We start from the raw sequence: 22,059 nt of genomic DNA, 5'->3' as shown, positions 1-22,059 counted from the left end.
AATCATTACAGTTTCATTAAAAAACAGACTACCAAAATAGAAACAATAGTAGTAATATAACAATAAGATGATCTGACTACTTCAGAATGTCTAAATTTTGGTTTTCTTTTAATTTTCAGCTTTTTTCTTTATTAAAGTTATATTTATTTGAAAGAGTGAGAGAGAGAGAGAGATCCACTGGGTCAGTCCCCAGCTGGCCACGGTGGCCAAGGTTCCTCTAGGCTAAAGTCAGAGGAGCCAGAAGCTTCCTCCAGGCTTCCCACAAGGATGGCAGGGGCCATGCTATGTTGCCTTTCATAGGCCGTTAGCAGGAAGGTGGATTCCAGAAAGTAGCCAAGATAGGAACCAGCATGTGTACAGAATAATGACTTGCAAGTGGCATCTTTTCCCGCTGTGCCACAATGTTTGAACTCCATGTGCTTTTGCTAGAATGCCAATTTACTTTTTGAATCTGTTGGTGTTCTACTGTCATCATAAGAAGATATGTTATTTAAAATTTGAAATTTATTTGAAATTTGAAAAATTTTGAGATGAAGTGAGAAATTTGATTTTATGACATTTTAATAAGAATTCTGTATTTTATGAAAATTATTTTTTAGGATAAACCCCAGTGATATCTTTAAGTATTAAGGAATACTGGTGACTTTAGATTATTTCAGGAAGCTAGCTTTCTTAAAAAAGAATGTATTTATTTTTATTTAAAAGGCAGACTTTACAGAAAGAGGAGAGAGACAGGGGTCTTCCATTCACAGATTCATCCCCCAAATGTCCACAACAGCTGTAGCTGAACCAGGAGGACGCTCGCTTGTTCTGGAACAGCTCAATTGGAGAACATTGAGTGGTTTATTTGTTAGTTGAATACAAATTACTGGAAAAACCCAGCAGGTGTCAGAGTACCACATGGAAGACAATTTTCCTTCTAAATGGTAATTATAATAAAAACTGAATATTAATTAGGTTGATTCTACTAATCAATGTGTAGGTTTGTGTTTGTGTGTTAAGCATTTTTTGTACCTTAAATATACACAGCTCTTAATTTTTTAGAAAGAAGGCAGTTCTAGCCTTTTAAGATATGTTGTTTAGGCAGAAATGAAAAAATACACCAAAACAAAAACAGAAAACGGAAGTGATAGAATAGCACAGTTATATGGAAGCATTTATGTAATATCTTAGTACACTTATGTTACATACTACTAAAGCATTAACTTTTATACACAAATTTATTTTGTGAGCTGTGTTCAGGTATTCTGAATCCTGTATAGATCTTATTCAGTGAGTTATAAAAATTAATTATAAAGGTAATGCTGGAAAAGAGCTATATGAACCTAGATTTGGTAAGTTGCACTTACAAAACAGATTTATCTTTTCAAGTTGTCCTATAACAGTTTCGTCCAAGATTTTTTATTTGAAAAAAAAAAAAAAGATTTCACCACAGTAATGCCTGCAGAAGCAGGTTGAAAGCAGTGTAGAAGTATCTAGTATGAAAGTATACTTCCTTATGTTCCACCAAGCCTGAAAGATTTTTTTTCTATGAAAAAAGCTTTCACAATGCATTATTTATATACTGTTTACTCATCTAGTATAAATAGAAAATCAAGACATTATTCTATATAAATCGTATCATTTGCTTGGGAATTTGATAAGTTAAACTCTTGTTTTTTTCCCTTAAGAAATAGTATGCTTTATTTCTTCTAATATATTTCAAGTTTGTTATTACCAAAGAGAAGAGGCTCTCAGGAAAGCTTGAGTATTGAAAGTTGGCCCTCAGTGTTATCCCCTGCTTTTTGCTTCTTAGACTAGCAGGGATTGCCTGTTTTTCACTGAGATCTGTGGCCTCCAGGAGCTAACCAGTTGTGTAAGATCTCTGGTATAGATTTGGTGGCTTTTTAGTCACACTAATCTTCATTTCTTGCAGTCCTTATTCTAAAGCCTCTTCTTCCTAGGACTTAAAGTATGAATAATTTAAAAAATTAACTGGTTTGAAAAATATGATCATTATAATACATTGAAGTATTTTCAGTCCATTTTAATTGGCATGACATGTCTGAAAAAATATGGACACAGAAAGAGTTCTGAATGTTTTTCCCCTGTACTTCACTTAATTTGCATAAACATTCTAGAAACAGAAAAAGGAGGCAGGTATGGTGTCAGTGATAATGGATATTTATCTGCCCTTTCCTGCTTTTGTCTTTTCCAAATCAAAAATGAGGTTAAATAAGGTGTCCCTTTGTCCAAAGTGTAGGGACAGTAATTATGTTCTGAAAAGCTTATTAGGGGAAAATGAATATATATATATATAGATATAGATAAATTATTACATGAGTATATTATAATTTTTAATTAAGGATTTACCTAGTTTTATTGGAAAGTCAGATTTTCAGAGAGAAAGAGACAAAGATCTTCCACTGATCTACTCCCTTAGAGGCCACAATGGCCGGAGCTGAGCCGATCCAAAGCCAGAAGCCTAGCGCCTCTTCTGTGTCTCCCACATGGGTGCAGGGTCCCATAGCTTTGGGCCATCCTTGACTGCTTTCCCAGGCCACAAACAGGGAGCTGGATGGAAAGTGGGGCCGCTAGGATTAGAACTGGTGCCCATATGGAAGGCGAGTAGCTTAGCCCCTAGGCTACTGTGCTGGACCCCAGTATGTTATAATTTTTTATTTATTTATTTATTTTTAAGATTTATTTTATTTTTATTACAAAGTCAGACATACTGAGAGGAGGAGAGATAGAGAGGAAGTGGAGCTGCCGGGATTAGAACCAGCAGCCATATGGGATCAAAGCGAGGACCTTAGCCACTAGGCCACGCTGCCGAGCCCTATAACTTTTTTTAAAAGGTTTTTATTGGAACAGATTTACAGAGAGAGATAGAAAGATCTTCATCCACTGGTTCACTTCCCAAATGGCTGCAACAGCTGGAGCTAATCTGATCTGAAGTCAGAAGCCAGGAGCTTCTTTTGGGTCTCCCATGTAGGTTTAGGGTCCCAAGGCTTTTTTTGCCATCCTCTGCTGCTTTCCCAGGCCACAAGCAGAGAACTGGAAGGTAAGTGGAGCAACCAAGACACCAACCTGTGCCCATATGGGATCCTGGCGTGTTTAAGGCAAGGATTTAGGCACTGGGCCACCATGAGTATACTATTTTTAAGGAGTGTTTTGTGAATTTTCTATTTTTCACTATTTTCATGGACATTATCAAGATTATCTTCCTACTCCAATTTTGTGTTGATACAACCTACTGTGTAGAAAGCTTCTATTTGGGAAGTGGGATTCAGTTGTTGTAGTCTTCCTGTGCTTCCTACATGGTTCTTTTTTCTTTAAGTGGAATATCCTGGAAAACATTTTCAAAGGAAGTGAAGCTGATAAAAAGTAAATACTGTGGTATACTCTGTATTTTATCTGCTGGCTGTTTGGGGGATAAAGGTCATGAAGGAAGAGACACCAGAGGCCCAACACTTTGTAGATGTTCATTAAAATTAGCTGATACCCAGGATTGTCTGGAGGTACTCTGTGCAGAAACAGGGGAGCAGAGTAGACTGATGGGAGCTGATGTGTGTGCATTTGGTAATATGGGATTATGGTGGGGAGAGAGATAAGATGCAGAGGAGGAGCTGATGGACCTTAAAGAAAACTTGACCTTAATCCTGCTTAGAACTTGGAGGTCATTTCATTCTTGTGATAGCAACTCATTTGGCTTTATGTATTTGGAAGGCTTTCAACTTTAGTTTTTAATTCTCAGTGCATTCTATTTTTGCTTTCCTTCCTGTTGTCCTCAGAAGATTTCTTCCATCTAATATTCATGAATATCATTATGCTTCAGACCAAATCAAAGGTCTCATGTAGGTGGCAGAGCTCCGAAGTACTAGGATCTTCATCTGCTGCCTTCCAGAGTGTGTGCTAGCAGGAAAGCTGGATCTGAAGTGGAGAAGCAGGAGCTGGAGCCAGGCAGGCACTGCAGTGTGGGATATAGTCATACGTGCGATGGCGTTACCACAATACACACATCCCTGGATGCGGGGATCCTAACAGTTGTCCTGCCAGGTACCTCCCCTGAGAACTGATACTGAACACAGCGCCACTCTCTTGATATTTATGTTCTCTGATGTTTTACATTAAGACTTCAGACTAAGGTCCACAGTACAAAATCTGAACACCATCTGTTTTTCTGAGTTTTACAAAGTTGGGAAAAAGACTTTTTCATGACATAAAAATTATATGGAGTTAAAATTCTACTGTCCATAAAGTTTTATTGAAATATAGTTATGCTTTTGCCTTCTCTGCATATGGCAGAGTTGATTGTTACAAAAGAGATTGTATTGCCTCGCCTGTATGTTATAAAGTATCTTATCTACTGTTTTATGGAAAAAGTTTTCTGAACTCTGAATCAGGGTCTTTTGATATGTTGGAATAAGATATGGGGTCAAGTTTTAGCTTTTTTTTCCTTTTTTTCTATCTCTAATTCTGGTAAGTCCTAAACTCATAATAATAAGCCAAAATGTGTATCATTCTGAAGTTGCATTTTGCTAATGCAAAAGATTGAAAACTATTAATATTGTGATTTATATTTTAATCACTGTAATTGTTTTTCAGCATATTTCAGAATTTAAATAAAATTCAGTTTAATTTGCATCTTGTTGATTTTTCCTCTTTCATAGGAAATTAAAAGAGAGACAGAGTCCAAGGATGACAGCTTACCTATCAAACGTGAAAGGCATGGGAATGTAGCTAGTCTTGTACAACGAATAAGCACCTATGGACTTCCAGCGGGAGGAATTCAGCCACATCCACAAACCAAAAACCTGAAGAAAAGTATGTCACTGATTCTTTTCCCACTTAATGACGTCAACATTGAGGGGTATTTTAATTTGGCTTTCTGCCACTGACTGCAGTAGCTTACTATTATGCTGCTGTTATTGTTATTGACATGAGTAGTCAATATTTGTTTTGAATCATGTGCCATTAGTAACAGTGGTAATTCATCATGAGTAGCTGATAACCATTTATAACAAAGACAGAGTACAACATGAGGCTTTGTTTTCTTATTAATATTATCGACTCCATTGAATGCCTTGCATTGTATCTTTATTGTTTACTTTTTTTTCTTGAAGTAGGTTTTTTTTCTAAGCACTTTTTAATTTGAAACACCAAGTAATAGAGAATTTTCCGCTGGTTCACTCCCTAAGTGGCTGTAATAGCCAGGGTTGAGCCAAACTGAAGCCAGGAGCTGAGAACTCCATGTAGATTTCTATGTGGATGGTAAGAACTAATGTAGCTGAACTATCATTTGCTGTTTCACAGACACATTAGCAGGGTGCTGGGTTATAAGTGGAGTAGCTGGGATTTGAACAAACATAGGATTCAGGCATCTCAAGTGACATTTGACATAACATACAATAATGCCTGCCCACCTTAATATATTTTAATACTGTTTACTTGATAGAATACTGAAATGTTGGTGATGCTTAGTAATATAGATGCAGAAAAAAATGTGTAAGTTTGTTTCCATTTACTTGCAATACAGCCATATATGGAGAGATCTATCTGCTTGGTTATGCCCCAAATGCTCATAACAGCCAGGTGTGGAACACACTGAAGCCAGGGGCCAAGAACTTCATCTGGTTCTCCCACGTGGGTGATAAGGATCTAAGCGCTTAGCTGTCACATGCTGCCTACCAGAGTGAATTAGCAGAAAGCTGGTTCAGGAGTGGAGAAGCTCAAACTTGAACCCTCACTCTGGTATGATGTGTAGTTGTTCCAAGCAGCAGCTTAACTCACTCTGCCACGATACCCAGCCTGATACAAAAATTTTGACAATGCTTTTTCTTTAGTGGTAAACCATCTGAGCATAAAATTTTCAGTCATTAGCCCAGCAAAGTTCCCTTAAGGAATTTGGGACTCTGTAAATATGTTAGGAGTCTAGTTTGGCAGAGAAAGGGAAAAATGGCTTGAAATTACATGCAGATTTGTGTCTGTCCTTTGACCTCAGAAACATAATTTAAACCCTCTTGCGTTTTTATTCCTTTTGAGAAAGTGACTACAAAGAAGGTAATACTGCTGTTCTTAAAGAGCTTGTCATCTCAAAACTGTAAAAACGTTTAAAATATTGTACTTGTTCTCACAAATACAGAAATTGTGGGAATAGTGTTTTTATATAGTGAGAGCTGAGGCTTTTTATAAGATTGAGCACTTATTAAAATGGTCAGTTCAAATTAAGTAGTGAACAAGTAACCACATTTATCTTAGATTAATGCTTTGGAAATTGTGATTTGTAAATTCCTTCTGATTCCATGTAGTGTAAAGAAATGTGTTTATATATGTTTTCCAAATTATAAATGTAAGGGTATTTTATGAATTTTATAGTGAATGCTTACAACTCCGTATTCCTATATATGCTTCCTACACTGCTTCCACTGACCTTTTGTTTGGGTAGGCCTCTACTTTCTGTGCTAAATGTCTATTTGATTTTCATAAAATGAAAACTTTTCATGAAATTGGAATGATTTTATGATACAAGACAAACAAGTTAAAAGTTTTTTCCCCAGAATATGCAGTGTCCAAATAATATTTAAATACTACCTGTATTATTTTTATTTTAGCCTAACTGCCTAAAGGCATACATCAGTAGTGAAACTGGTCCTGGAATTTGAAATTCTTTCCTTGGAGATTTGGGATGAAATAACTAAAATCTATATCCTCTAGTTGAATCTCCATGTAGTATTCCTGTAGAATTTTTAGGAACGGAAATCATTTATAACTCCTACCTATACCAAAATGATTTGGAACTTCTTTTTTCACCCTATGGGGCCATAAAAAATACATTTCTTAAGCAGAATCAATATCATGGCTGTTTTATTCATTTTGTTTCCTGATAGGAACTGACACAGTGATCTCACCATCTTAAGAACCTCTGGTGTAGTTCCCTTCTTGAATTAGGACAAACTATTATATGTAGGTGCCAGGAATCCTGCTTAGGCTTTTATCTCCAAGGATCCTCCATAACTTGCTTATTTTAAAATTGTTATATTGCTTATCAATCAATAAAATTTATCTTAATATTCTTATTAACAAATAAAACAAGGGCTTTCTGTTAATGGGGTAGCAGGGTAAGCCACTGTTTGCAGTGTTTGATTTTGTGTGGAGATGCCAATTCAGTTCCTGGCTGCTGCACTTCGGACCTGGCTCTCTGCTGTCAGCTTGGGAAAGCAGCAGAAGTTGGCCTACGTATTTGGGCCTCTGTCACCCTCTGTCACTCCCCAGACCCTCTGCCCTGGGTAATCTGCAGCTGCCACTCCCTCGCAGTGTTAAAGCTGTGTGATTCCTTACAACAGAATTTAATTTCTCAGAATCTTGAAGCCTTAAAAGTCCATTACCTAAGTGCTTTTAGCATTTGTTTCTGGTGATGCCTCCCTCGGCCACATTGTTTTTTCATATGGTCTTTCCTCTTTTGGAGGAGGGAGGAAGGGGAGGAGAGTAGTGAGTTAGTGTCACTTCTCTGATTAGTTCTTATCTGATTAGTATCCTTTTGAATTCTCTTAAACTTAATTATTTCTCGGTAAATCCTATGGCTAGAAACACATTGCATGTTAACTTCAACAAAATTTTTAGTCCACAGTGAGGTCTGCTAGGACCTGAGATACTGTATTTCTTTAACTTTCCTCCTCTCTGTTCTCACCCTCTCTTCTTTCGCCTCCCCTCCCCTTCCCATCCTTCTCCTCCCTTCCCACCCCTCTCCTCCTCTCCTCTCCCCTTTTCTCCTCTCCCTCTCTCACCACCACCCCTCCTTGTTCCCCTTTTTGTTTTACTTCCTCATTCTTTTTTTTTTTTTTTAATTTGAAAGCAGAGTTTCAGAAACAAAACCAATCTTTCATTGCCTTGTTCATTACCTAGATGGCCACAAGGGCCAGGTTTGGTCCAGGCCAAAGCCAGGAACTTCCTCCTGGTGTACACCTAGATGCAGAAGCCCAGGTACTGTGGGGCATTTGATTGATGAGTTTAATCCTTTAACATTCAAGGTTAATGTGAATGGGTGGTAGTTTGGTTCTGTCGTTTTAGCAAATGGTTGCAAATTGATGTAGTCCTCTCTTACTTTACTGGCATGTTCTTCACATTTGCCTTTTGTTTTGGTGAGTGTTATTCCTAGTGACTGACTTTAACATGTAGGGTGACTCTGGACTCTTAATTCTTGGAACTGGCAAAATGTTGAGAACAAAAGCCTGTTTTTGACAAATTACTTTTGTCTTCACCTTTGAAAATTTGATTTTTGTCTGTCATAAAATAGCTGCTAAAGAAAAATTTCAGCACCCATTGTGATGGCTCAATAACTAACTCCTCACCTTGCGTGTGCTGGGATCTGTATGGGTGCCAGTTCATGTCCTGGCTGTTCCACTTCCCATCCAGCTTTCTGCTGACAGTCTGGGAAAGCAGTGGAGGATGGCCCAAAACCTTGGGACCCTGCACTTGCGTGAGAGACTCAGAGGAAGCTCCTGGCTTCAGACAGGCTCCATTCCAGTCTTTGCAGCCGTTCGGAGAGTGAACCGGATAATCTTTCTCTCTGTTTCTCCTCTCTGTACATCGCCTTTCTGATAAAAATAAATACATTTTTTTTTTTTTTTTTTTTTTTTTTTAGAAAAAGGAAAGAAAAACTAGACTTACACATTTTGCCTTTTTTTTAAAATCACACATTCTTAATGTGGACCATCTTTGTGCTGCAATGGGTTAAGCCACTGCCTACAATGTCAGTATCCTAGATGGGCATTGAATCCCTGCTGTTCTGACTTCTGACCCACCTGGTAAAACACTGGAGGGTGGCCCAAGTGTTTGGGTCCCTGCATCCATGTGGCAGACCCTGGTGGAGTTTCTGACTCCTTCCTTGATCACCCCAGCCCTGTCCCTTACGACCATGTTGGTGGGGTGGGTGCTACCAACAGTGGAAGATTTTCTTTCCCTTCCTATCTGCTACTCTGTTTTTCCAAAAAAGAAATAATTTCTTTTTTTTTTTTTTTTTAAGATTTATTTTTTATTTTTTATTACAAAGTCAGATATACTGAGAGGAGGAGAGACAGAGAGGAAGTGGAGCTGCCGGGACTAGAACCAGCGGCCATATGGGATCAAGGCGAGGACCTTAGCCACTAGGCCATGCTGCCAAGCCCGAAATCATTTCTTTTAATGTGTCTTAAATATTCTTATATTTTTATACTTTGTAAAGTAAGTGGTCTCAAGTTCACTGGCCTGTAGAACTTAAATTTGTTGTATCTAAAGTATCTTCTGTCATTTCTCTTTGTAGATTCAGATTTTTTTTTTTTTTTTTGTAGTTTTAAAGCAAGATTTATTAGAAAAGCTGAGAAGAGGAGCTCCAGTCCTTGTGACGGGAGGGGGGCTTCTAGAGGAAAAGAGAAAACCCTAGGCCTCCTGCCATAGTGGCAGGAGGAGGAAAGAAAGAACCCCTACTGAAACTGGGGATAGTGTCTTTTAAAACTTCACTTCAAAGGAGTTTGTCCATAAACAAAGGAGAATTCCTGGTTTTCATAGTACTTCTTCAGTCCCTTCTTAATGATAAAGAGAACATTTTAAATGATTGAGAGATAATGTAACATGCATCCCTGCTTCCAGACTAAAAATGGATTCTCAATGAAACTTGGAAATGTGCAGACAATGGGATGGATGCTGGACTGTTTGACATTGTACCAGCAATGTCAGGGTACACTTAAATAAGAGACTGATGGAATTATGATTCTTTACAAAGGACTATACCATTGTAACAAAATGGGGAAAATCTGTTGGGGGTGGGAGTTTGGAGGGGAATTCCACTCTATGTGAAATTGTACCACGTGTTTCAAAAATTCAAAATAAAAAAATTAAAAAATAAAAAAGAGAGCAGTCTGAAACTACCCCTTTGGTAATGGCTGGAGATTGAATTGGGCTGGCGCTTTAGGTGGGGAACTTGATATGTTAATTCACCCTTGCCTCTTAGGGAAGCCAGTTCTTGATATGTTAAAATATGCACTTATCTCTTGGGAGAAAGTGCTCTGGTTAATCCAGGATGTGGTGGAGAAAAAACCCTTTTATATTTGAGAGATTCAAACTCTTTAATGAATATTTTCTTTAGGAGTAAGTGACAGGATCAGATAGATTCCATAGCCAGAGACTTATGATTTATTTGAATTTATTTGCAGATGAATACATTAAAGTATGGAGTCAGGATGAAAAATCAGTATGGATTAATTGTAGTTAGCTGTTTGGAATGATTATACGTTCTGTTTTTATTTGTTCATATAAGTTCTGTAACTAAATAGGGTTGGTAAATAAGCTTGTGGGTTTTTTAATAGTATATTTCTTAAATTAATTTTTTATTATGTTACATCTCTAGAGACCAAGAAGCGTCAGTGTAAAGTTCTTTTTGAGTACATTCCACAAAATGAGGATGAACTGGAGCTGAAAGTGGGCGATATTATTGATATTAATGAAGAGGTAAGAAAAACCTATTAGACATGAAGGAGCAATTTTGATTAATATCCTGGGTTTTTGAAAAGCACTTTGTAACTGTGAGATTTTGCCAGTTTGCCTTTGTGAAACATAAAAAGTAAAGACTTTGTTTTCTTTACTTATATCTAGTGGTTTATATATTGTATGTATGTTTTTCCCCAGAAGTAAAAAGCTTTTTATGCTTAAGTTCATGAAATCAATAGTAAAGATCATATATGAGAAGTGTTTTCTATGACTCTGAATTCACTCGAGGCATAAAGCAGTAGAAGAGAAGAAATCTTACCTTTTGAATTATGCTGGAATACAAAAAATCTTTAAAACCTTCACCTTGTATGAATTATTACATTATTATTAATGCTTTTTCCACATTTGCTTTAACCATTTGGTGATGAACATTTAAAATTTTAGCCTTGCTTAATTGTCAAGAAAGTCTGCTTGAAGGAATAAAAAAGTCAATCTATTAAAAAATACAGGCAGCATGATTCCTAGCTACACTAAGCTGTCAGTGTTTTAGTATATTTTATTACATCACAGATGGCTCAATAATTTTTCTCCGTTCTTCATTTTCTTCCCTTACGAAGCAATATAATACCTTTTCACTCCTGTTAAGGCCTCACAGATGGAGTACAGTCGTGTGCTTTTGCAACTTTGCAAATTCCCAGAGGCTTTATCTGACCAGTGGAATGTTAGAGGATACAACGTGTACACGGGCTTAGACAGTATTGCAAGCTAGCATGTGTTCTGTTGCATGCTGAGAGTCTGTCTGGGGCAGCTGCAGGAGGAGGAGGATGGAATACTCACTGAGCAAGGATGAGCACCGTCTGAAATTTGGAGACAATCTCAGAAGAATCCAGTCTAACTCAGCTGAATTTCAGTCATTCCACCTGTACAGGAAAGTGGAACAGCCAGGACACAAATTGGCACCCATATGGAATCCCAGTGCGTGCAAAGCAAGCACTTTAGCCACTAGGCTAATGTGCCAGGCCCTGAAGATCCCATTTTCAAAGGATATGTTTTGTAGGAGGGATTGATTCTCTTTCATAACAACTTGTAATTTGGCATGTTTACATTGACTTCCAGGATATTTATACTAAAGGCATTTGTGTTATTTATACCTGCTTGCTGACTAATAATGTGCTGTTTCACATTTTTTATTTTTTAAGCTCCTGAACAGTTTAACAAGACAAATGTTTAACCCCATTTTACATATAAAGAGGTTGAATCACAGAATATGTAATTGGCAGTTCTCGTTATTATTGCTCTTACCAAACCATCCCAGACCTAATGATAAAGAACAGAACATTTTATTATGCGTGTGTGGTGCCAAAGTCTCATTTGTGTTTCGTGGTGTTTGAGGTCCTCACCTGGAAAGATTCAGTGATGGGGTTGCTGGAATCCAAGGAAGGTTCTTGCTCTCAACTGCCTGGTTCCTAGGTGCTTTGAGACCATTTTCTGCTGATTGGAGAGCCCTTAGTGTTGGTTGCTTATGGTATGGGTGGGGTCTTCAGGTTGCTCATATTTAGCATGTGGCAATTTATATCTCTAAGAGGAGGCATTTTAACAAATGCAATGTTTGCTTCATTGTCTTTGTAATACAGCCTTGGAAATGATAGTGTCACTTTTATTATGTTCTGTTAGCAACAAGTAGGTTGTTAAGTAACCAGAATTGAAAAAATGGGGAAAAGATACTTCCATTTCTATTGGGAGAATTTACCTTTGGGGAGTGGGTGGGAACACCTTACTTCCAGCAGTCTTTGCCTGACATGTAAGGGAGCTTAAATTTGAGTCCATGCAGCTCATTTTTTATTGGTATTCTTTTTCACTGTGCTGTTATGCCTCCTAAGAATTCCTTAACTAAATAAATCACCCTGACTGTACAATTTCTGCCAGCTAGGATTCCAGATATAGATAATAGGTAGCTGATGTTTTCTTCCATTGTTTGTGGGAATTTGTCACACTTGGTTTAATCACTCCCAATCCTTTTAGTGTCCTCTTTTTTTTTTTTAAGTTCATATTTTTTAAATTTATTTTTTATATTTTTGACAATCTTTACATAGTTAATTATGGTAAAAAGGTTCAAGGGCTATAGAGATGAGCTAAGACTATTATTTCCATATTGTTTCCTTCATGTATCTGAGGTAAAGGGGGAAATTGAGGGAGAAGCCCCACCCAGTTTCCCACTGACCCCAAGTCCCGGATGTGGGGCACGCTCTGAGATACTTGCTTAAGTGGTTTTGATAGTTCATCAGTTATGAATCGCTGCCACTCTCACCACTCCAAGCACGATGAGGTCATTGAAGAATCCACTGATTGACATAGTCCATCACAGAGTCTCCATTTGCCCAGTATTTCGCTGTCAACATATAGCTGAGGTGGTTGATTGACTTGTTCTGTCTTCTGTCTTTTCTTGGTTAGGGTTCTGAGCCCGCCATTTCGATTGGGGAGATCCCCAAAGAAACTTTGAGGTATTCCCAGACCAGATGCTTGTGTGTTCTAGCAAGCACAGGGCCCTGCACAGTCCATCATCATGATCCGCTGGTGGTTGCAATTGCTGGGTTGGTTCTGTTTTCAGTTCCGACTTGCATGGAAACAATGGGTGTTGTAGTCCAGCCTGGTTCTGCCCAGCACATACTCAGCCTTCACGTAAATCAGTGGGAGCTGCAGCCTAGTCAGAGCGACCCACAATAACCCTCGCCAGGCCCGCCCCCTACCCTGGTTTGCCAGTATGTGTGGCATACTAGTCCAGTCTGTCCCACATCCCGTTTGGCTCTTGTATATGTCGATGAGTATTGAAGCTTAGTTCCATCTAACCAGTGCAACTATCCAGCCCTCATGGCTGTTGTTGAGTGCCTCTCTGTCTAGCCACCCCAGCGCCAATCCTAGTTTTCATGCCTTCCTGTGGGAGTAGTAACCCAAGAGGGAGGAGCCCACTATTTCCCTCCCAGGTCTCTCTCAGTCCCGGTTTATGCACTCTTCGGGTGGTTCTGTGGTTTGACCTGAGAGAATTAGCCCCCAGTGCCAGCTTCTGCCAGCTCATGATGTGGCTAAGCCCAAACAACCCTCACCCACTCTAATTGTACACGGCACCAGTAGGAATAATCAGCCCATCCTGGCTTTTCACTGATCTAGTCCACAGGAGGCACACAGGTGTTGTAGCCCTGCCTAGTCTGGTCTGTCCCCATCCCAGCCCACGCTCTCCAGGGGGAATAGCTGTCCAGCAAGGGAACCACCCCCTTATTGCCCCTGCCGGCTCTGCCCCCTCCCTTCCTGGTTCTCATGTGTGCTGATTGGGTGCTGCGGTCACATCCAGTACAGGAAACCTCACTTTGGCATTCCATATCGTGCACTGCTTTTTGTCGTGACCAAACCTGGCTTGACCCACACTCTGTTCTGGGACTCAGATTTGCCAGTGGATAATGAGAACTGATTCAGCCCAGTTTGCCCCTGACCCATGCCAAATGTATGCCAGTGGGAAACTTTCCATGGCCTATTCTGGGCTGTTTCCTGTCATGCTTCTTGCGCTTACCTGCAGAGATTGTGTCCTGCCAGAGGAGTTGCCCAGGCTTCTCCATCAGAACCTTCCCCAATGCCAGATTTTGCACATACCAGGGGGTCCATGAGCCAGCCCTACTCAGTTCACCTCCTGCCCTAGCAGGAACAGTGGCTTTTCTTGGCTGGCTTTCAACCTACTCTGGCTCTTGCTGTTGGATGTTTCAGCCCAGCCATAGCTCGTCCATACCCACATACTGCTCACATATGGCTCAGGGGTTGAGACCTAGCCTAGTCCATCCCGTATCTACCCTGGTCCTCCAGGACACCAGATAGTGTTGGGGTCTGGCCTGGCCAGGTGCATCCAGTCCCAGTCCACACTTGTGCCAAGGGAGACTACAGCTGTTTCCTGATTAGAACATAGCCCCCATTCCAGCACACGTGCCCCTTGGTGGGAACCTCAACCCAATTAGGGTGTCCCATTAACTCCCCAACCAGGCCTGTTCCCAGCCATAGATCATGCACATGCCAGTGGCTGCTCTGACTCAGCTTAGCTCAGTCCCTCACTTGTCCTGGCCTCTGCCTTAGACACTGTGGCTTAGTGTCCTTGACTCACGTAGACCAGTAGGTGCAAGAGCCTAGCTCGGCTTGATCTGTGCTCCATGCTGGTTTCTAGTTTTGCTTGTAGGCTGTTTGCTCAGTCCTGCCCAGTACATCCCATTCCATTACCAATTTACAAATCTTGGAACTACTATGCCCAGCTTGTCCGACCCCCAAGTCTGGACCACATGTTCACCAGCAGGAGCTATGACTCGCCAGAGGCGTTTCCCAAGTTCCTCCACTTGATCCACTCCCAGACCCAGTTCTCATACATGCCAATGGCTTTTAGGCCAGTGCCCGGCGCAGTCTGGCCTTCCATTTGGCCGTGTATGAGCTGGTGAATGTTGCAGCCCGGCCCACCCCATACCCTATTCAGGATGCACATTCGGGTGCTGCTGCCTTGACCAGTCCAGACTGTTGTGGATTCCTTTACCTGTGATTGATGGCAGGCTCCTTCATCACACCTAGCTTAGTCCATCACCACCCAATCTCTTGGGCTAACCAGTGGGGCTAGAATTTCCACAGGGTGTGGCCCACACATCCCCCACACAATCTACCCCAGAATATGGTTCTTGAGCATTAGTTAATGTTATGGCCCTGCCTGATGAGACCCGTCTCCTGATCCATCATCATGTCAGGTAATAGGACATCCTGCTGGACAAGCCCCGAGCCTTAGCTTTTGCATGAACTGTTGTTCAGTGCTCAGCATTGTTAAGTGATTACAAGTTCTTCAAAGGAAGAGTTACTGTCATTGGGAATCTTTAGAATTGACTCATCCCAGTACAGTGGGATCAACGTGGAACTACCTGAGCAGTAATTCAAAGAACCAAAACCCCAGAGCTCCCTGGCCGGGCAGCCAGCAAGCAGAGCCTGGCACCAAATGGCCCACTGGCCGCCCGGTGACAGCTCACCACCTGCACATGGTGGCTGGCGTCTGGGATCCGAGCAAAACGCCCCATCCTGAGGCCCCTGGTGACCTCTTAAATCTAAAATTCTGATCCTGCCCTCCCTTCCTCATATAGCTTGTATCCAGCTACACTTTCATGAATCAGCTTTTTTTTTATTCCTATATTTTACCTGGAGAACTTCTTTTAGCCTTTAGTATCATTTTTTTTTTACTATCATTTTCTCTTGTCACTTCCTTTTCGATCAACAGTAATCATGCCTCAGATAAATCTGATTTGCTATGATATTGCCATTGCCCAAAGCTTGTCAATTCCTTTTAATGAAGTATGTTTTCATTCTTTCAAGTCCTTCCTGTGTGCTGCTATTTCATTTTATTTATTCTTTTGTTGCAGTGTTTCTTATATTGCATTATTACTTTCTATTGTTCGCGTTCTTCAGTTTTTTATTCAAGGACACTGATTACTTATTTATAAATTTGTATCTTTCCCTGTCAGATAACACCATGACTTATACATCAAAAGTGTCTGTTGGATGAATAATTTCTTAAACGATAGCTTCCTAATTATGATGAGGTAGAATTGTTAGAAATATTTTAAACAGAAAATTTAGTATTTTCCAAGTATGCTATTACATGCACTGCTACTAAGTAATTTTTCTTTTTTTTTTTTAAGATTTATTTATTTTATTACAAAGTCAGATATACAGAGAGGAGGAGAGACAGAGTAAGATCTTCTGTCCAATGATTCACTCCCCAAGTGACCGCAATGGCCGGTGCTATGCCGATCCGGAGCCAGGAGCCAGGAACCTCTCCTGGGTCTCCCACGCGGGTGCAGGGTCCTAAGGTTTTGGGCCGTCCTCGACTGCTTTCCCAGGCCACAAGCAGGGAGCTGGATGGGAAGTGGAGCTGCCGGGATCAGAACCGCACCCATATGGGATCCTGGCCCATTCAAGGCAAGGACTTTATTTGCTAGGCCACGCCACTGGGCCCTGCTACTAAGTAATTTTTCACTGATTAATTTACTATTTAAAATTTTTTGCTGATTACAATTGTTTAATATTCTGAGCAGATACTGTGTAAATAATTTCATTGAAATTGAGTAACTGTTATCAGTGAATGGATTCATGGAAATATTTGTGTTAGGAATAAGGGTTAGTACAGTGTAACATACGGATTTTTAAATGTATAAATCTCTGACAGTATCTGTAGATTCTTAAGATTCCCCCTCTGTAAAACCAGTTGTCATATCCTCAAAAACCTTAAAGAAAATGACAAAGTATTTGCATGTATTATATAAATAGACATGTGTGAGTACATAGATATACATATATATTCATTCCTTGACATACTTTTAAATCAAAACTAAATTACTTATAATACGTAATAGCAACATGAAAATAATTGTTATATTTCATTTGGAAAAACAAGTCTTTTTAATTTTTAGTGCAGGTACAATTTTGTTTTTGATTTCTGAATATTTTTGACTTGAAGTTAGATCCACCTATATGAAAACTGTGGACATGGAGCTCTAACTTGAGGTTTTTTTCTTTATTTGGGTAAATTTATCTACTTGGAATCACTTAATGCATTTTTCCCTATTGTTTTCTAAAGTTTTATGGAATTTATTTTCACTGAGGAGAGATTTTTATTATTTTTGAGTTGTGATTTCTTTCAGGTAGAAGAAGGTTGGTGGAGTGGAACCCTGAACAACAAGTCGGGACTGTTCCCCTCAAATTTTGTGAAAGAACTGGAGATAGCAGACGATGATGAAGCTCATGACGCCCAGGAAGAATCAGGTAGACTAATAAGAGACGTCTGACTAGATTTCTGACTGAAGTAAACTGTGTGTACTCCAGTGCTTATTTGTATGTTTTGAAGATCTGTTCTTTCTTAGTTTTGACCTTTTCAGTCATCTTCAGTTACTCATAAAAAATATATTATGATGGGGACTCGGCAGTGTGGCCTAGTGGCTAAGGTCCTCGCTTTGATCCCATATGGCTGCTGGTTCTAATCCCGGCAGCTCCACTTCCTTTCTGTCGCTCCTCCTCTCTGTGTATCTGACTTTGTAATGAAAATAAAATAAATCTTTAAAAAAAAAAAAAATATATATATATTATGATGGATACTCGACTTGAATTAAAAATATCTGCACAAGTAATTTTTTTCTCTAGTATCTTGCTTTAACCCTAGGTAGACATTTAGTATCCTGATTATAAAATGGTGCCATTCATGTTACACGATTTATTCCTAGATAAGATATATTTATATATACCTTTTTTTTTTCTTTTGATATGGATGGGGGGGGGTAAAAAGAGGTTTATTGATAGGGACTGACTGTGCATACACATTCCCATCTGTGTTTCACTTTCAGAATGCTCGCCAAGCTCGGAGCTGAATTGAAGCTCAGAATTTATTCCATGTCTCATAAGGTGATCTGCCTTCCATTGCCTGCACTAATTGCTGGAATTGGAAGCCAGAGCTGGGACTCCAACCCAAGCTCTTTGATGTAACATGAAGGTGTTCTGACTGGCATTTAACAGCTAGTTCAAATACTTACATGAGATACATTTTTACTGAGTTTACAAATGGCATAATATTTCAGAAATTTAGAAGATTTCTATATATAAATGCAGCTGTTTGTTCATTAGTCATATTTGCTCATTGTGCATATTGTGCTTCTTGAGCATATTATTAAAATTCTAGGAAAATAGTTAGTGAAAAACATGCACTAATCTTCCTCTTGAATCTTCTGTTCAATTGAGATTTTTTTTTAAAGATTTATTTATTTTTATTACAAAGTCAGATATACAGAGAGGAGGAGAGACAGAGAGGAAGATCTTCCGTCCAATGATTCACTCCCCAAGTGACTGCAATGGCCGGTGCTGCAGCAGTCCGAAGCCGGGAACCAGAAACCTCTTTCAGGTCTCCCACGTAGGTACAGGGTCCCTAGGCTTTGGGCCATCCTCGACTGCTTACCCAGGCCACAAGTAAGGAGCTGGATGGGAAGCGGAGCTGCCGGGATTAGAACTGGCACCCATATGGGATCCTGGCACGTTCAAGGCGAGGACTTTATCTGCTAGGCCACGCCGCTGGGCCCGAGAAAGAAAATATTCTAACCAGTGATTGTCATTCAGTATGAGAAATGTTTTTGACAGGAAAGTTCAAGGTGCTAATATATCTAAGACAGCTGACATGGACTGGCAGTACATGAGAGCATGAACATAAGAGATCTCCTGTTAAGATCCAGAATTGAAGTTTATTGGATCTGTTTCAATATCTTGAAACAGATCCAATTTATATAGTTACGTGTGGTAAAATATTTAGGGTGAACCAGGCTTAAAAAATGCTTAAAATATTAAGTCACAGTAATATCTTAAAAGAGTGCAAATTGATCAGAAATTTTTAAAAATTTATTTATTTTTATTGCAAAGTCAGATATACAGAGAGGAGGAGAGACAGAGAGGAAGATCTTCTGTCCACTGGTTCACTCCCCAAGTGATAGCAATGGCTGGAACTGAGCCGATCTGAAGCCAGGAGCTTCTTCCGGGTCTCTCAAACAGGTGCAGGGTCCCAAGGTTTTGGGCCGTCCTCGATCACTTTCCCAGGCCACAAGCAAGAATCTGGGTGGGAAGTGAGGCCATAGATATTAGAACCGGCATGCATATGGGATCCTGGTATGTGCAAGGTGAGGACTTTAGGTGCTACGCCACCACACCAGGCCCCAGATTTTTTTTTTTTTTTTTTTTTTTTTAAAGATAGATTGGTACATGTGGAAAGGGAATTGTGATGTGGAAAGTAGATTACCAAAGAGTGAGATTCAAGTGACTAGAGCAGTTGAGACCTTTTTGATCATTTAGGTGAAATAATACTAACCTAAACTAGAAGAATACCTTGGATTCGGAGAGGTAGAATAGGATCTCTGTGTCGGTATCAGGGTCTAGTGATGATGGCATATGCAAGGATCACTGTCAAATGCTACCAAGGTTTTGGCTTAGTGAGTGAGTAGATGGAGATGTCATTTGTAGAAATAAGGGTTGATTTCAAGGGGTAACATGATGAATTCAGTTTTTGGAGCTGAGTTGGAGGGGAAGCAAGTAAAGATATTTGATTGTGAGATGTATTTATGGATCTGAACCTTCCAAAATTAGAACTTGATAGTGTTTTAAGTAGTGTAGGAAACCATCGGATTAGAAGAGATCACCAGGAACTATGTGCATAGTAAAGCGAAAAGAGCTTGGGGTAGGATCTTATAGTTCAAGGAAAGTGAAAAAGAAAGCAAGAATGTACAGAGAACCAGGATAAATATGTAACTGGTAGCTAGCGTGAGAACGTTGGTTAAAGGTTTATTTTATTTATTTGGAAGTCAGAGTGACAGAGAAAGAAATCTGCTGATTCATTGTCCACATAGCTGTAATGACAGGGACTCCATCCAGATCTCCCATGTGGGAGGCAGGAGACCATGAACATGGGCCATCTTCTGGTGCTTTCCAAGGTAGGCAGGTGGATCAGAGACAGAGTAGCCAATACTCAAACCAGAGCTCTGGTAGAAGACACTGATGTTGCATGTGCTGGCTTCATAAACATTGTTCTACAATGTGGAATCCAGCCCTATGCAATTCTGTTTGGCATATAAGGAAAATTCTGGTTTAACAATGACAAACTCATTTAAAGACCTGGATTGGAGAAGTGATTGGAGAAGAAGGTAAATTTAAGGGAGGTTAAGTGGAGAAAGGAAGCATAAAGCAGTGCAGCAGTGAACATTCTTTGAGTATATTTGGGAATGTTTCCTATAATTTAGAGAATAAAAATCTTAAGTATCTTTAGATGCTAATGGTAAAGAATAAGTAGAGGAAAAGTTGGAAATGGAAACTCAGAAGAATGGGGCTCAGAAGAACAGATCAGGATGATGAAATCAATTTAATTACTTGAAGCTCTTAGAATTTGCTTTAGTAGGAAGCTGGAGTTTAGGAGCCAGGGCTGAGAATTGAACACACAGATATTCTGATGTATGGTATGGGCATCTTGGTCACTAGACTAAATGTCCACTGTAAAAACTTATTTCTAATTTTTATACTGAAAAACTTGCCCTAACTTTTAGATCAGATGGAGTCTTATAACTTTTACACAGATTTATTGTTTGTTTGTTTGTTTGTTTACTAGCCTCAGAGGCAGAGATAAATTGATTGATGAGCCAGTCTTCCTCTGCTGGTTCATTGCGCAAATGGTCACGTTGACCTGGGCTAGGTGAAGCGAAAAATAGCAGCCAGGAGCTCCATCTGTATGCCTCCCATGTTGGTTGTCAGGGACCCAAACACTTGATTCATCTTCCCAGGTACATTAAAGAGAGCTGGATTAGAAGTAGGAAAGCCATCCTCAGCCAGAGCACATGCGGAATACTGGCACAATAGGCAGTAGCTCAACTCACTGCACCACAATAGTGACTCCTAAAAATGTTTATCCTTTATCATTTTGTTGTTTCAGATTTATATTTATGCCCTCTTTGGCCAAAAACTATAAATTTTATATCCTTTTATTATACATCTTATGAAATGATATCTTGGATCTATTAATACCTTAATAATAAAATGTACCTGAAATTATTCTTTCTCTCTGTTACATACATACACACACACACACTTTAATATAGAATACATTACTCCTTTGGGTATTTTAGTACTTCATCACTTAATAATTTTGTTTTCCTATTTTTTTAATTATAATAAGTAGAATGCAAACGTTATGTAAGGAAATTTCAAGATTTTTGTGATTCTGGGTGTAATTTTTAAAATGTAATTATTCTTTCAGAAACTGTTTTGACTGGATCTACCTCACCTATACCTTCTCTGGGTAATGGGACTGAAACTGCAACTGGATCAACCACTCAGCCAAAGAAAATTCGAGGAATTGGATTTGGAGATATTTTTAAAGAAGGCTCTGTGAAACTCAGGACAAGAACATCCAATAGTGAACCAGAAGAAAAAAAAACAGAAAAGGTGATAATGGTGAATTTAACTTGGATTAACTTACTGTCTCCTTTAACAGTTTTTGAAAGATTTATTTGAAAGGCACAGTTGGAGCTAGCTCTGCTATTTGTGTGTTCACTCCCTAAGTTGTCACAGCAGTTGGTACTGAGCCAAGCTGAAGCCAAAGGCCGGAACTCCCTCTGGAACTCCCATATATGTTACAGGAACGTTATACTTTAGCAGGCAGCTTAGCTTAGAAATAGAGCAGGTAGGATTCGAACCACCACTCTGATATGTTATTTGGGCATGCCAAGTGGCAAAGTTTAACTGACTGAGCCATGATTTCCATGTTTCCCAACGTTCATTACAAAATTTTTAAAACATAAGAATTAATAATTTTTTAAAAAAAATTTATTACAGTGAGATATACAGAGAGGAGGAGAGACAGAGAGGAAGATCTTCTGTCCAATGATTCACTCCCCAAGTGACCGCAATGGCCGGTGCTATGCCGATCCGGAGCCAGGAGCCAGGAGCCAGGAACTTCTTTCTGCGTCTCTCACGTCGGTGCAGGGTACCAAGGCTTTGGGCTGTCCTCGACTGCTTTCCCAGGCCACAAGCAGGGAG

General features: G+C 39.6%; 1 protein-coding gene across 2 annotated transcripts in view; it reads left to right on the top strand.

Moving 5' to 3' along the window:
* CD2AP (CD2 associated protein) overlaps positions 1-22,059 on the top strand; it is a 92,274-nt gene that overhangs the window by 37,983 nt on the left and 32,232 nt on the right. For both annotated transcript variants that reach the window (XM_058662257.1, XM_058662253.1), the window contains exons 3-6: positions 4,653-4,806; positions 10,364-10,464; positions 17,148-17,268; positions 21,278-21,465. In XM_058662257.1, coding sequence (XP_058518240.1) covers positions 4,653-4,806; positions 10,364-10,464; positions 17,148-17,268; positions 21,278-21,465 — 564 coding nt within the window. The remainder of the gene's footprint in view (positions 1-4,652; positions 4,807-10,363; positions 10,465-17,147; positions 17,269-21,277; positions 21,466-22,059) is intronic.

This window comes from Ochotona princeps, chromosome 1 (genome assembly GCF_030435755.1).
Source record: "Ochotona princeps isolate mOchPri1 chromosome 1, mOchPri1.hap1, whole genome shotgun sequence".
Classification (NCBI taxonomy): Eukaryota; Metazoa; Chordata; class Mammalia; order Lagomorpha; family Ochotonidae; genus Ochotona; species Ochotona princeps.
The sequence above is the reverse complement of the archived record's forward strand: the minus strand, read 5'-3'. Positions and strand labels throughout refer to the sequence as shown.